The sequence below is a fragment of the Chlorocebus sabaeus genome, chromosome 20 (assembly GCF_047675955.1).
Source record: "Chlorocebus sabaeus isolate Y175 chromosome 20, mChlSab1.0.hap1, whole genome shotgun sequence".
In the NCBI taxonomy this organism is placed as follows: Eukaryota; Metazoa; Chordata; class Mammalia; order Primates; family Cercopithecidae; genus Chlorocebus; species Chlorocebus sabaeus.
The window spans coordinates 2,395,301-2,410,398 of NC_132923.1; the positions used below are offsets into that span (position 1 = coordinate 2,395,301).

General features: G+C 43.7%; 1 protein-coding gene across 1 annotated transcript in view; it reads left to right on the plus strand.

Moving 5' to 3' along the window:
* The first annotated feature begins 10,585 nt into the window (after positions 1–10,585).
* CD244 (CD244 molecule) overlaps positions 10,586–15,098 on the plus strand; it is a 35,060-nt gene continuing 30,547 nt past the window's right edge. Inside the window, exon 1 of the mRNA XM_007976465.3 lies at positions 10,586–10,819. Within this exon, the coding sequence (XP_007974656.3) occupies positions 10,759–10,819 (61 nt within the window). The 5' untranslated portion in view covers positions 10,586–10,758. The remainder of the gene's footprint in view (positions 10,820–15,098) is intronic.

The window sequence follows — 15,098 nt, forward strand, 5'->3', positions numbered from 1 at the left end:
TGTTAAGATGTCAATACCACCCAAAGTGATTTATAGATTCAATGCAATATCTATGAAAATCTCAATGATATTTATTTGCAGAAATAGAAAAATCCATCTTAAAATTCATATGGAATCTCAAGAGACTCCAAATAGCCAAAACCACCATGAAAAATAACTAAGCTTGAAGACTCACATATCCGGATTTCAAGACTTGCTACAAAGTTACAGTATTCAAAGTAGTGTGCTACTGGCATAATATCGGACATACAAACTAATACAATAGAATAGAGAGCCCAGAAAGAAACCCTAGCATATATGGCCAAATGATTTTTGACACGGTTGCCAAGACCATTCAATGGGGAAAGGGCAGTGTTTTCAAGAAATGATACTCAGAAGCCTGAATATCCACTTGTAAAAAGAATAAAATTTGGGCTGACTGTGGTGGCTCATGCCCGTAATCCCAGCAGTTTGGGAGGCTGAGGTAGGTAGATTATGAGATCAGGAGTTCGAGACCAGTCTGACCAACATGGTGAAACCCTGTCTCTACTAAAAATACAAAAATTAGCCGGGCGTGGTCGTGCATGCCTATAATCCCAGCTACTCGGGAGGCTGAGGCAGGAAAATCACCTGAACCCAGGAGGCAGAGCTTGCAATGACCTGAGATTGTGCCACTGTACTCTAGACTGGGCGACAGAGCGAGACTCTGTATAAAAAAAAAAAAGAAAATTAACTCCAAACAGACCCATGACTTAAATGTAAGACCTAAACTATGAAACTCTCAGATAAAAATGGGACAGAAGCATCACAGCATCGCATTTGGCAATAATTTCTCGACTATGACAACAAAGCATAGGCAGCAAAAGAAAAAAATTAACAAATTGTGCTTTATGAAAATTTAAAAATGTTGTGCACCTAAAGACACTATCAACAAAGCAAAAACCCACAGAATGGGAGAAAATACTTTCAAATCATGTATCTTATAAAGAATTAATATCCAGACTATGCAGAGAACTCCCAAAATTCAACAACAAAATACCAAACAACCCAGTTCAAAAATGGTCAAAGGACTTAAATAGATCTTTCTCAAAACAAGATATACAAATGCCTAATATGCATATGAAAAAATGCTCAGCATCGCGAATCATTAGAGAAATGCAAACCAAAATCCCAATGAGATACCACCTTAAACCCATTAGGATGGCTACTATAAACAAAACAAAACAGAAAATAATAAGTGTTAGTGAGGATGTGGAGAAATGGAAACTCTTATGCACTGACAGTGGGAATGTGTTTTAGTCTGTTCTCACATTGCTATAAAGAAATATTTAAAACCAGTAATTTATAAGGAAAAGAGGTTTAATTGGCTCAACGTTCCACAGGCTTTACAGGAAGCATAGCGGCTTCTGAGAGGCCTCAAAAAACTTACAATCACGGCGGAAGGCGAAGGAGCAGCAGGCACATCTTACATAGTGGGTGCAGGAGGAAGGGAAAGAGAGGGGGGAGGCACTACACACTTTTAAACAATCAGATCTTGTGAGAACTCTATCATGAGAGCAGCACCAAAGGGAGCAATTCATCCCCATGATCCAATCACCTCCCACCAGACCCCACATCCAACATTGGGGATTACAAATGGACATGAGATTTGGGCAGGGACACAGATCCAAACCATATCAGAATGTAAAATGGTATAGCATCTGTGGAAGACAGTATTAGGTTCCTCAAAAGATTAAACATAGGCCGGGCACGGTGCTTCACGTCTATGATCCCAGCACTTTGGGAGGCTGAGGCGGGAGGATCATCTGAGGTTGGGAGTTTGAGACCAGCCTGACCAACATAGTGAAACGCTGTATCTGCTAAAAATACAAAAATTAGCTGGGTGTGGTGGCATATACCTGTAATCCCAGCTACTTGGGAGGCTGAGGCAGGAGAATCACTTGAATCCAGGAGGTGGAGGTTGCAGTGGGCTGAGATCATGCCATTGCACTCCAGCTTGGGGGACAGAGCGAGACTGTCTCAAAAAAAAAAAAAAAGATTAAACATAGAATTACCATATGATTCAGCAAGTCCACTTCTGGGTGTATACCCAAAAGAATTGAAAGCAGGGTCTTGAAGAGATGTTTGTTCATAGCAGCATTATTCACAATAACTAAAATGTGGAAGCAACCCAAGTGCCCACTGACAGACGAAGCAAAAAGTGGTACATATGTACATATATACACATAGATATACAAATATATGTACACACACACATATACACACACACATATATATACACATAGACAGGGATATTATTCAACCTTAAAAAGGAATAAAATTCTGACTGAAGCTACAACATGGATGAATCTTGAGAGCATTATGCTAAGTGAAATAAGCCAGTCAGAAAAAGACAAATCTTGTATGATTTCACTTTATGAGTACCTATAGTCAAATTTATATATAGAGAAAAATGGAATGATTGTTTCCTGGGGCTGTGGGGAAAGGGGTACGGGTCATGATTGTTTAACAGATACAGAGTTTCAGTTTTACAAGAGGAAGAGTTCTGCAGACGGATGATGGTGATGGTTGTACAACAGTATGAACGCACTTAATATTTTCTCTTGACTGAGGTGGACGGAAAGATTTTTATACCGTGCGTGTGCGTGTGTGTGTGTGTGTGTGTGTATGTGTATTTTCTTTTTTTGAGACAGAATCTCACTCTGTTGCCCAGGCTGGAGTGCAGTGGCATGATCACAGCTCACTGAAGCATTGACCTCCCTGACTCAAGAGATCCTCCTACCTCAGCCTCCCAAAGAGCTGAGACCACAGGGACGCCACCATACCTGGCTAATTAATTGTTTTTTTTTTTTGTAGAGTTGTGGTCTCACTACATTGCCTAGGCTTGTCTCGAACTCCTAAACTCAAGCAATCCGCCTGATTCAGCCTCCCAAAGTGCTGGGATTACATGGGTGAGCCTCCACACCCAGCCACATGTATGTATTTGTGTGTGTCTTTATTGAAGATCGTTTATCAATGAAAGCTTTCTTTACCATTTACCTGTTGAAGACACTGAATCAGTTAGTTCTTTCATTCCTGCTTGCAAAACAGACCATCTGATTTTCCTTTGGGCCTCTGTTTTATAATATATTACCAAAGGCAGCTGACACACAGTGTTACATTCTGTTTCCCTGATGTCTTCCCTTAGAGCTCAAGGGCACTAGGTATATGACACACTTCTTGAGTGACCACAGGCAATGCTCTTAACGTTTTCACTTCTTACATAACATGGAGTGCCATCTTTCCAACCTTCAATATTAATTTCTTCATCACCAGTAAGCCCATTACCAAGTCAATGCTGCGTGTTTTAGGTATTAACTGAAGCTGGAGAAAGGAGTATGTTGACTGGTGCCTTGCTTCTCCTAAAGGCTTCAGCCTGAAAGTGATACTTTCTACTTACATTTCTTGGCCAGAGCAAGTCACATGGTCCTGTTTAACTTCGAAGAGAAGTGCAGCCTTCCATGTCCCCACCCTGCCCCAAAAGAGGAGAATTGTATCAGAGTGAACAACACTAATGGTTACCTGAAAGGTTTCATGATGAGGTGGTATTAGTGGTCTGTCTTTGTGGTTATAATAAGCAGCAGAGATGCATGGCAGCTAGGTCAGCTCCCTCTCTCTCTCTCCTTCTACCCCCTGTCCACCTCTCTCCCACCTTCCTTTCTTTCACAATGCAGTGGACACTTATCATGACACAACCCAACAACTAGAATGTTATTAATAATCTACACCTACCTCTGTGTTCCTCTATGTCACGCCATCCCTCCCTTCTTCCTTAGTTGTTGCCATGATCTCAATTTGTGGTTAAGGTCCTATTGCTTAAACTACTTTTTAACAATCATGCACATGCCTAAATAATATGTTGTTTAATTTTTGTTTTTAAACTATATAAAAATACTATTATATTGTATATTGTTTTCTGGTGCTTATTTTTTTCCTATGACTTTATGTAACTACTATTCTCCTATGCTGTCCCCCATTCATTTTCAATGCTATTGAGTTCACATTGTATTAATAGATCACATCTTGTTTTTCCACCCTCCCATTGTCATTTGTTTTGTTTCCAGTTTTTTTCCCAATAAAAAACAGTGCTGCTATGCACATTATCATATGTGTCTCCAGGTATGTATGTGCTAAATTTTCTCTTATATGTAGGTATATAACTAGATGTCATATTGCTGGATCATTAGAGTTTATAAATATTTTACTTTACAAGATAACACCAATTTATTTCCACAAAATTTTACCAATTTACACTCCCATCAACTGTATATAATTGATCCAATTGTTCCCTATGCCCTCAAATACTTGGTGTTACCAGACTTCTTTATTTTTGCCCATTAAATTCTTGAACTCAGCCTCCCCAAATGTTGAGATTACAGGTGTGTCACTGCACCTGGCCAGAGGCAACTTCTTAGCAGGAGAGGGTATGCCAGAAAAACCCAGAGAACTTCACATGAAAATCATGTAGAGGCCGGGCGTGGTGGCTCAAGCCTGTAATCCTAGCACTTTGGGAGGCCGAGACAGGTGGATCACGAGGTCAGGAGATCGAGACCATCCTGGCTAACATGGTGAAACCCCGTCTCTACTGAAAAAAAATACAAAAAACTAGCCGGGCGAGGTGGCAGGCGCCTGTAGTCCTAGCTACTCGGGAGGCTGAGGCAGGAGAATGGCCTAAACCGGAAGGCGGAGCTTGCATAGCTGAGATCCGGCCACTACACTCCAGCCTGGGTGAGAGAGCAAGACTCCATCTCAAAAAAAAAAAAAAAAAATCATGTAGGGAGGTCGGATAGGGTACGGATAGGGGAAGAAGAAGAGGAACTCTTAGAGGAACAGGAAGTCAGTTTTAGGTTCTTCATCTTCTATAATCTCATATGTGAATGTGTGAGCCCATGCAACCTGTGTGGTAGATTCGATGACACATAGAATCAGGGAAACTGTCAGCACTGATAAGGATTCTACATGAGGGATAAAGAGCAAGGTGAAATAGAATAAAACAGCAACATGATGTAGAATAAAATACTCCACAGTAAAGTTTTGTCATTTCAAAACAATTTCATTGTCAATTATGGATATTCAAATTATTAAAATAACAACTTGGTTGTAAGTTGTATTGGTCTGTTTTCACACTGCTGATAAAGACATACCCAAGACTGGGAAGAAAAAGAAGTTTAATTGGACTTCCAGTTCCACATGGCTGGGGAGGCCTCAGAATCATGTTGGGATGTGAAAGGAACTTTTTACGTGGTGGCAGCAAGAGAAAATGAGGAAGAAGCAAAGCGGAAACCCTGATAAACCCATTAGATCTCGTGAGACTTATTCACTATCACGAGAATAGCACAGGAAAGACCCTCCCTTATGATTCAATTACCTCCCCCTGGGTCCCTCCCACAGCACGTGGGAATTCTGGGAGATACAATTCTAGTTGAGATTTTAGTGGGGACACAGCCAATCCATTTCATGAGTTTATCTGATTACACCACTAAACTTTGATCACATTCATTTCTTTTTAGGTGTCAAAGTAGCACAAAAAAATTAAAAGAGAATATTGGTTTGCACAAATGACTTTATCATTATAACCCCAATTTTGATTATCTATATTTGTAATTCACAAACTAGATAAAATTCACAAACTAGATGGCAGGGTACTTAGAAGTCATTATGTTCTTTTTTTTAATTGCAAAACACTTGATCTACTAATATGTCAAACATAAAAATCTCAGAATATAATTTCATACTAAATCAGATTCTGATTTATACAATGTAATAAAAGATAGAAAAGTATAAGACAAATTTATATTTAGTTATCTTTAAATAGGAGACTATTCTATGGTGCATTTCCCTTGCAATTTAGGAAAACCCTTTCGTTCCTTTTTCGTGTAGAAACATTTTGTTTCAACACAGGGAAGTAGAGATTGATTCCATTTCCCCCACCATATTGCTAGTGTCAGAGAGAGATAGCCTGCGGTTCTCTGCATCATCAGAGCTGTTTCTCACACTGAATCTGGAAACGACAAATTTCTTGTTATGTTGAAATTCTGAGAGGAGTTAAGACATGTATTGCACTCTTTAGCCTTTGCTCCTGGGGATGTGGGTTCTCTGGGTTATTTGATGTCCCATAAATTGTTTTGAGAGGCTCTATCTTCCATCTGCTTTGTGAGACTATTGCATCTCTTACCTTTAACCTGAACCTGAAAGTTATCACAACCAATAAATAAACAATAACTGGCTACTTCTCTTCCAACAAGTGAAAGCCCACAGAAGATAAATATACATAGAAGGGAAAGTGATTTTCTAGCCCTTCTGAGAAGAAGAGACAGAAAAAGATAGGTTGTGCTTGTTAAAAGCATCATTATGGTTTAATCCAAATAGGAACACAGAGAATATTCAGATGGTTAGAAATAAAGGCAATGAGTTCTCATTTAGTGTCTGGTGTTACAGAAGTTATTTGTTGAATTCTTGCAAGATTGGTTAACTATACCTATAAGATCAGTTGGCCTCTTTGTGAACGGTTCATCTTTGACAACTTTAACAACCTCTTTCCAGTGGTGCAGTAAAGGATAAACCTTCTCCAAAGAGAGGCCCAACATTTGCTCTTGGCTCCTGGGAGTAATCTCTAAGTTTTGAAATGTCCTGTTTGATAAGAGTATCTTCATTACTGGGGACCTTGTTAGCATTGTCAATGTGATTTATGGTGGGAGCTTTGGCCACATAGCATCAACTCAATTTCTGGAGGGCCCAGAGACTATGGTCAGCCACATGGGTGGTCAGCCATGTCTATGTGACCAAAACCCAATAAAAATTCTGGACATCAAGACTTGGAAGAGCTTCCCTGCTTAACAATACTCTGTGCATATTGTTACACTTAGTTTCTGGGAGAAGTAGGCCCTGTCTGCACAGCTCCACTGGGAGAGGAGACTGGAAGTGCTGTGACTGGTTCCTTTGTTTGGGACTCTCCTGGACCTTGCCTTAGTACCTCTTTCCTTGATTCTTTTTTTTTTTTTGAGACAGAGTCTTGCTCTGTCGCCCAGGCTGGAGTGCAGTGGCCGGATCTCAGCTCACAGCAAGCTCCGCCTCCCGGGTTTACGCCATTCTCCTGCCTCAGCCTCCCGAGTAGCTGGGACTACAGGCGCCCGCCACCTCGCCCGGCTAGTTTTTTGTATTTTTTAGTAGAGATGGGGTTTCACCGTGTTAGCCAGGATGGTCTCGATCTCCTGACCTCGTGATCCGCCCGTCTCGGCCTCCCAAAGTGCTGGGATTACAGGCTTGAGCCACCGCGCCCGGCCCCTTGACTCATTTTCATCTGTATTTTTGGCTTTAATAAACTCTAATATTACAGAAGTTATTTGTTGAATTCTTACAAGATTGGTTGACTATACCTATAAGATCAGTTGGGTTCTTTGTGAAGGCTAGAATAAAACATGAGTAAAACAGCTTCCAGTGAGTTTTGTGAGTCATTCTAGTTAATTATCAAAACTGAAGGTGGTCTTGGGAACCTCAAACTTGCAATTTGTCTCAGAAATGCGTGGTCTTGGGGACCCATGAAATTTGTAATTGGCATCAGAAGTGGGATTTACTGGAATGACCTTGACTCACCGAAACTTGATGAAAGCATGGTTTGGGAAAAGGAAAGATGAAAGGGCAGGGGTTTATGAACCTTTGATGTCCGCTAACCTTTAAATGCACTGTCTGAGTCCTCTGTCCCAGACTTATAGAGACCGGGTCAATATGTATGGGAAATGTAGCTAAGGGAGTCTCTGGTTCATATTGATTTTGTAGGTCTTGGGTCCTCGTGCTAAAGGGGCTGAGTTGCACAGAAGTGTTCTCTGCACAAAAATTCAGCAGGGCAAGATACAAACTCCATGAAGGCAGGGTCTATGGTGACTTAGCTAACCAGTCTATCTCAGGGGAAATAGAAATGTTTTCCTTAGGGAATTCATTCATTCTTTCAGCACTTGACAATCTACTAATCAACTCTGAAGAACCAGGCACTGGGTGAGGCTTGGAAACACTAAGCTAAGGAGAGCATAGACTTTGTGTTGAAGAGCTCAGGGCTGGGGAGGTCAGTGTGTAGAACAAATAGCAGGGTTTTTTGTTGTTGTTGTTATTGTTGTTCATTTGTTTGTTTGTTTTTGCTCTTGTTGCCCAAGCTGGAATGCAATGGCGCGATTTCAGCTCACTGCAACCTCCTCCTCCTGGGTTCAAGTGATTCTCCTGCCTCAGCCTCCCATATAGCTGGGATTACAGGTGTGCACCACCACACCTGGCTCATTTTTTTGTATTTTTAATAGAAACGGGGTTTCACCATGTTAGTCAGGCTGGTCTCAAACTCCTAACCTCAGGTAGTCCACCCACCTTGGCCCCCAAAGTGCTGGGGTTACAGGCATGAGTCACTGCACCCAGCCTTTTTTTTTTTTTTTTTTTTTTTTTTGAGACAGAGTCTTGCTCTGTCTCCCAGGCTGGAGTGCAGAGGCACGATCTCGGCTCACTGTAATCTCTGCCTCCGAGGTTCAAGGGATTCTCCTGCCTCAGCCTCCTGAGTATCTGGGATTGCAGGCATGCACCACCACCACACCCAGCTAATTTTTGTATTTTTAGTAGAGATGAGGTTTCACCATGTTGGCCAGGCTGATATCAAACTCCTGACCTCAAGTGATCTGCCTGCCTTGGCCTCCCAAGGTGCTGGGATTACAGGCATGAGCCACTGCGATCAGCCTACAAATAGCAGACATTGTGTGATAGAATTTGTCGGGGACTACAAGACAGGCACACACTAAGTAGTACAGCTGCTCCGAGTTCAGTTTCCAGGGGATGATAGGTCATCCACATGCCTGGTGGGAAGGATGGAGCTGGTGTTGGGGTCAGGATTAGAGAGGCTGATTCCTAAGTCACATTCATTAGTGGGTTCCAACAGTTGGATCTTGTTTTCTACCTAGCATGTGAGGAAGTTTACCCTTCTTTGTTATATCGTGCCTTGTGAACCACTTCTCAAGGTTAAGGACATGGCCCGATCAACTCTGAGGAAATTCCCCAGGGTTGAGGGATGCGACTTGGGAGGAGACAAAGGAGAGAAGAGATGACAACCACTAGACCAGCTGGAAAAAGCAATTCAGAGCTTCAAAAAATGAAAACAAAACCACAAAAGCCTCATCTATGTACAGTGTTTTTTTTGTATGCATATTCTCGAGTATCATTTTTAATTTGATCCTGAAAACTACCTTGTGAAGGCAGGGAGGATGTATTGATGACCCTACAGGCTCAGACAGCAACATGGCCAGAATCACCATAGGTTGTAAGTTGCTGAATGGGAGCTCAAAGTCCAAGTCTTTGACTCTAAATCCAGGGCTCTGTCCAGAGCACCACTGTTGCCTCTTTTGGCAGCTGAAGCTGTCAGTCTGCTGACCCCTGCCCAGTTCAGACAGGATGGCCAGAAATGGACCAAAGGATGGAAAAAGAGAAGAGTGGACTTGAAGGGAACCGAAAGCATTTATTAAGGGGAAAGCAGAAGGAAGTAAGAAAGAGGCGTTAACCCTGGGGCCTGACCTTGAAGCACAGTGTTCCAGGGGATGGGGGATGCCACTGTCCCCACCCCTCCATGGGGGCCTGAGCAGATCCAAAGCTGCCTGGCCTTCCTGGAGGGTGGCATCCAAGCATGCATGTGAAGGCAGCAAAAGTAGGCCCATGTCACTTCTGGGAGAAGGCAAAAGAGGGAAGAGAGGACTACTATGGAAAAGTAGAAAAAGAGGAAGGGAGGGAATCTAGACATACAGATTGGAAATGTGGAACAAAACACATTCTTTTTTTTTTTTTTTTTTTGAGACAAAGTCTGGCTCTGTCACCTAGGCTGGAGTGCAGTGGCGTGATCTCGGCTTACTGCAACCTCCACCTCCTGGGCTCAAGTGATTCTCCTGCCTCAGTCTCCCAAGTGACTGGAATTACAGGTGCATGCCACCCAGCCTGAATAATTTCTTTATTTTTAGTAGAGACAGGGATCCACCATTTTGGCCAGGCTAGTCTTGATCTCCTGACCTCAAGTGATCTGCCTGCCTCAGCCTCCCAAAGTGTTGGGATTACAGGCGTGAGCCACCGTGCCCCATGTGAAACAAATTCTTATGAAACAAATTTAATTTACATGTGCTTAAACTTTGGTGTCAACTTGCATGGGATCCCCAGGTTTATTAGATTTTTCTAGTGCTTCCAGCCCTTAAGTCTCTTCCTATGTTCTCTCAGCTACTCCTCCTCTCCTTCAACACTGTTAGCCGCTTTATCCAGGGCCCTATTTCTCAGCCCACTCCTTCTCCAGCCCTTCTTCACTCCACTTCCACAAAGTCTGTTGGAAAGGAACAGCCAAGGATACTGGCTGTTTGGCCCCCACGTGGGTCTCTCCACATAGGATTCAGAGAATTGGAACATTTCTTGGGCTGAAGCAGAGAAAGGGATGCAGTTTTGAAACTGGCTTTGTGAGTCACTGTGAACTTCAAGCACCCTCCCATTTGAGGTAAGCTTCACCAGCTTGGCTTGTGGGAACTGTCAGACCAGCTCCAGGCGCTGGGGCTTTCTCAGTGGCCTTGTCAGCTCACAACAGGTGTTAACAGCCTCTAATTGAGGAAACTGTGGCTGGACAGGCTGCAAGGCAGTTCTGCTCTGCATCGTCCTCTTGCTGACTGGAGACTGCTGAGCCAGTGCACGGCACAGCGTCTGGTGGGGGTGGAGGGGCTGGCTTGGCCCCTCTGTTCTGTGGAAATGTTGGGGCTAGTGGTCACCTTCACACTCCTCCTACTCCTCAAGGGGTATCAGGGCAAAGGTAAGGAGGTCCTACCTGGTGTGGGGCGGGGGACTCACATGATGGACTAGGAGCTGTGCCCCTCAGGGAGATCAGAGCCATATCTCCCTGATTGTGCCACATACACATTCATCTGGAACTTGACTCCGAGCAGCTCCTGACAGGTCTGACAGTCGAAATCAGACAGGACAGGCTGGCAGTGCACTGGGGGGTCTGTGAGAGGGGCATCTGGCTCTGCTGCCAGCAATCCAGGAAGCCTTGGGTGAGGAGATTCCTTCCCACTGGCTTCAATTTATCTTTCCATGTCGTGGAGAGAGAAGCCTCCTTCCAGCTGCCTGTAAAGATGAAGAAAATTGCATCCTCCAATTGTGGCGTGAGAGAAGAGAAGCAGTCCCAAGGAAGTGGTTGGTTCTGGAGCTCAGAGACAGAAGGACGGACCCCTGAGGCAGGAAAACTGAGCCCGAGGAGGGGAGGGCAAGGCCAGCAGCCAGGAAGAGCCTGGATGGCATGGCTCTTCATCTCCCTGGCTTCTTCAGCCACCCAGATGCCACAGGAGCCTGGAAATTATTAGGGACATGTTGGGCTGGGGCAGAAGAAGGAAACAATATGAGGAAGCTCCACAGCAAACCTAAAGCTGTCAGCCAGGCATGGAGCCATCTAACATTTACTCCCGGGGATCCCGGTTGAGGGCTGCTCCCCTCTTTCTCCAGTCCTGGGGTCCAGGATGCTCTGAAACCTGGATCCCACGTATAATTTAATTTAATTAATTTATTTCATTTTTTATTTTTATTTATTTATTTATTTTTTGAGACGGAGTTTCCTTCTGTCACCCAGGCTGGAGTGCAGTGGTGTGATCTCAGCTCACTGCAACCTCTGCGTCCTGGGTCCAAGCGATTCTCATGCCTCAGCCTCCCAAATAGCTGAAATTACAGACGCGTGCCACCACACTTGGCTAATTTTTGTATTTTTATTAGAGACCAGGTTTCACCATGTTGGCCAGGCTGGTCTTGAACTTATGACCTCAGGTGACCTGCCCACCTTGGTCTCACCCAACCAAAGTGCTGGGATTACAGGTGTGAACCACTGTGCCTCACCAGGGTTCTGCATTTTAGATCAGTGACTCTGCAGGGGCTTCACAGGGGTGAAGAGCGTGGAGTTAGAGGAGGGTACACTCTGGGCACAAAGAGGGGAAACTGAGGCATAGCGTTGCGTGGGTTCAGGGCCGGGTAGAAGCCCCATATGCAATAAAGTCCCATGCCCAGGTACTCAATTCAGTTACTGAGTCCCTGAGCATTCTTGTGTCCTTCAGGAAGACACAGTCAAAGCTCAGGTGGACTCAACATTTGTAAGGATGCAGGCAGCCTAGGGCAGAGTATGATGAGGAACAGGGAGCAGGGAGGGAGGTGTGGAGCCTGCGGCTCTTGTGGGTGGGTTGGGAGGCCCAGTGACCCAGGATTCTGGTCAGGAGAGCTAGGCTGGAACCTGGTCTAAGGCTCCTTGAAAGCAGCTCAGACAGCTGAAGGAGGACTGATGGGATTGGTGCCTGGCTGTGGGGATGAGAGTAACAGAGAAGCTGAGGTTATGACCCTGAGGTCATGAGCCTGTGTGACAGAGGGTGATGCTCCCTCCACTCCCATTCCCAGGGTTTCAGCGCCATAGCTGGGCTTGGCTATGCTGGCCCTTGCAGGGTGAAGCTGGTGAGTGACTCGTTAGGCACAGGGAGGGATGGACTTGGGTCTTCCTGAGCTGCTTCCTTCTCCAACCTGGGTCTGTGGGGCTGGCCTGGCGTAAGTTGACTGAAGCTGCTCTGTTTATGTAATTTTTAAACTTTTTAGTTTGAAATAATTGTGAAGTTCCAGGGAAGTTGCAAGAATAGTTCAAAGGATTCTTGAATTTCTTTCATCTAGATTCACCAGTTAATATTTTATCATATTTACTTTATTTCTCTTTCTCTAGCTGTATGTATATGTGTGTATAAATGTATAATAATTTTTGCTGAACCACTTGAGAACAAGCTGTGACATTATGTCCCTTTACTCCTAAATATTTTAGCACTTATATCCTATGAACAAAGACATTCTCATGTTAGTACAGCACAATTATCAAATTTAGTAAATTTCACATTAATACCATCAAATATGCTGTCCATATTCACATATTACCAATTGTCCCAAGAATATGCTTTAGTTGTTTATTTTTTGCTGACCCAAGATGCAATCAAGATCATGTATTACATTCAGTTTTTATGTTTCTCATGTTCAGTTTATGACCATACTTTAGCCTTTCTTCATCGTTCATGATATTGCATTCTTGAAGAGGACAAGCCAGTTGTTTTGTGGAGGGTTCCTTAATCTGGGTTTGTCTGATGTTCCCTCATATGATTCAGGTTATCATATGCATTTTTATTTATTTTATATCATCATTATTATTATTTTTTAGAGATGAAATCTCGCTGTGTTGCCCAGGCTGGAGTACAGTGGTCCTCGCTGTATGTATATGTGTGCATAAATGTATAATAATTTTTGCTGAACCACTGCAACCACTCGGCTCACTGCAACTTCTGCCTCCCCAGGTTCAAGTGATTCTCCTGCCTCAGCCTCCTGAGTAGCTGGGACTACAGGTCCATGCCACCATGCCTGGCTAATTTTTGTATTTTTAGTGGAGACAGTGTTTCACCATGTTGGCCAGGCTGGTCTTAAACTCCTGACCTCAAGTGATCTGTCTATCTCCGCCTCTCAAAGTGCTGGGATTCCAGGCGCGTGCCACTGTGTCCAGCCTATTATTTTTTTAAGAGAAGATCTTCTTCTGTCGCCCAGACTGGAATGCAGTGGCATGCTCACGGCTCACTGTAGCCTCGACCTCTCAGGCTCAAGCCATCCTCCCACCTCAGCCTCCCTAGTAGCCGGAACTACAGGTTTGAGCCACCATGCCTGGCTATTTTTTTTTTTTTTTTTTTGTAGAGACAGGGTTTCCCCATGTTGCCCAGGGTGGTCTTGAACCTGATTCTCCCAGCCAACTGCTGCCTGCTGCCTCCTTGAGGCTGGAGCCAACCCCAACCAATCAGACCAGGCAGGGTGCACACCCCTTCATGCTGCTATGGCTGCTGATGTTCGGGAGGTCTGCCAGGTTAGCACACACTGAGGTCCCTACAGGGAATGGGGCGAGCTTACAAGTAAATGTCCATTCCTCAGAATGGACAACTGAAATCTGAATTTAGGGTCCAAAATGAACTTTAGGGCCCAGGCCTATTCTGCCCCTCTTTCAAACAGAGGGGCAGAATCATGGGGTATGTGTACGTAACTCTAGCAGATGCTGTCAAACTGTTTTCCAAAGTGGTTGGACGAAATAGTGCATGAGAGTTCCATGCTGCTTCAGGGCCACTGGCTTTTGGTTCTGAAGGTCTGCAGATGGAAAATGAAATTGCGGGAATGTGGAGCTTGGCAAGAGGCCAAAGGCAAGGGAATTACAGCTCTGTGATTTCTCTGGTATCCTGCGTGAAATTCTGACAATGGAGTCATTTTTAGGAGTTATGTGAGATGCATTGTCGAATTAATTAATTTAAATGAATTCATGAAGCCCTTGCTTGGGTTGTTCATTTTGCCGTTGTGATGTTTGAATTTCTTGCCTATTCTGGATATTAGTTGCCTGTAGGATTCATAGTTTGCAATTTTTTTTTTCTATTCTATAGGTTGCTTTTTCACTCTGTGGATTGTTTCCTTTACTGTACACGATTTTTTTTTTAGTTTGCTATAATACCATTTGATTATTTTGCTTTTGTTACCTGTGCTTTTGAGGTCTTATTCATAAACTCTTTCCCCAGCCCTTATTATGGTCCAAGAACTACGCAAGGTTTTGTGGGGGAAACAAAGATGAAACAGATGTCTATTCTACCCTTAAGAATCTTTCAGACAGAGGAAAATAGGTATGTATAATTACAACTATAAGGGAAGATAGAAATGCTACATGTCATTAACAGGCAAGATACATTTAGAATAAAAAAGGAGCTAAGAAGAAGAAGATTCCTTCTAGGTAGGAACACTGGGGAACTGGCCTTGAAGAATAAATAAGAGTTTAGGAGGTAGGTACAAAGTAGGAGGACAATGGAAGCAGAGGAAAGAGCTCAGAAAAGCCAGGGATGCATGGGGTTTGGATGGGAAAGAGGAAAGGAAGATGCACTTGTTATCATGGAGAAAGAGTATGACATATGAGATGATTTGGTTAACTAATGCAGAGTGGGACTTGGGCTAGGTGAGTTTTGACAGAGGTAAGCAGGTTGTATTACCTGACGAGGGGAGTTAAT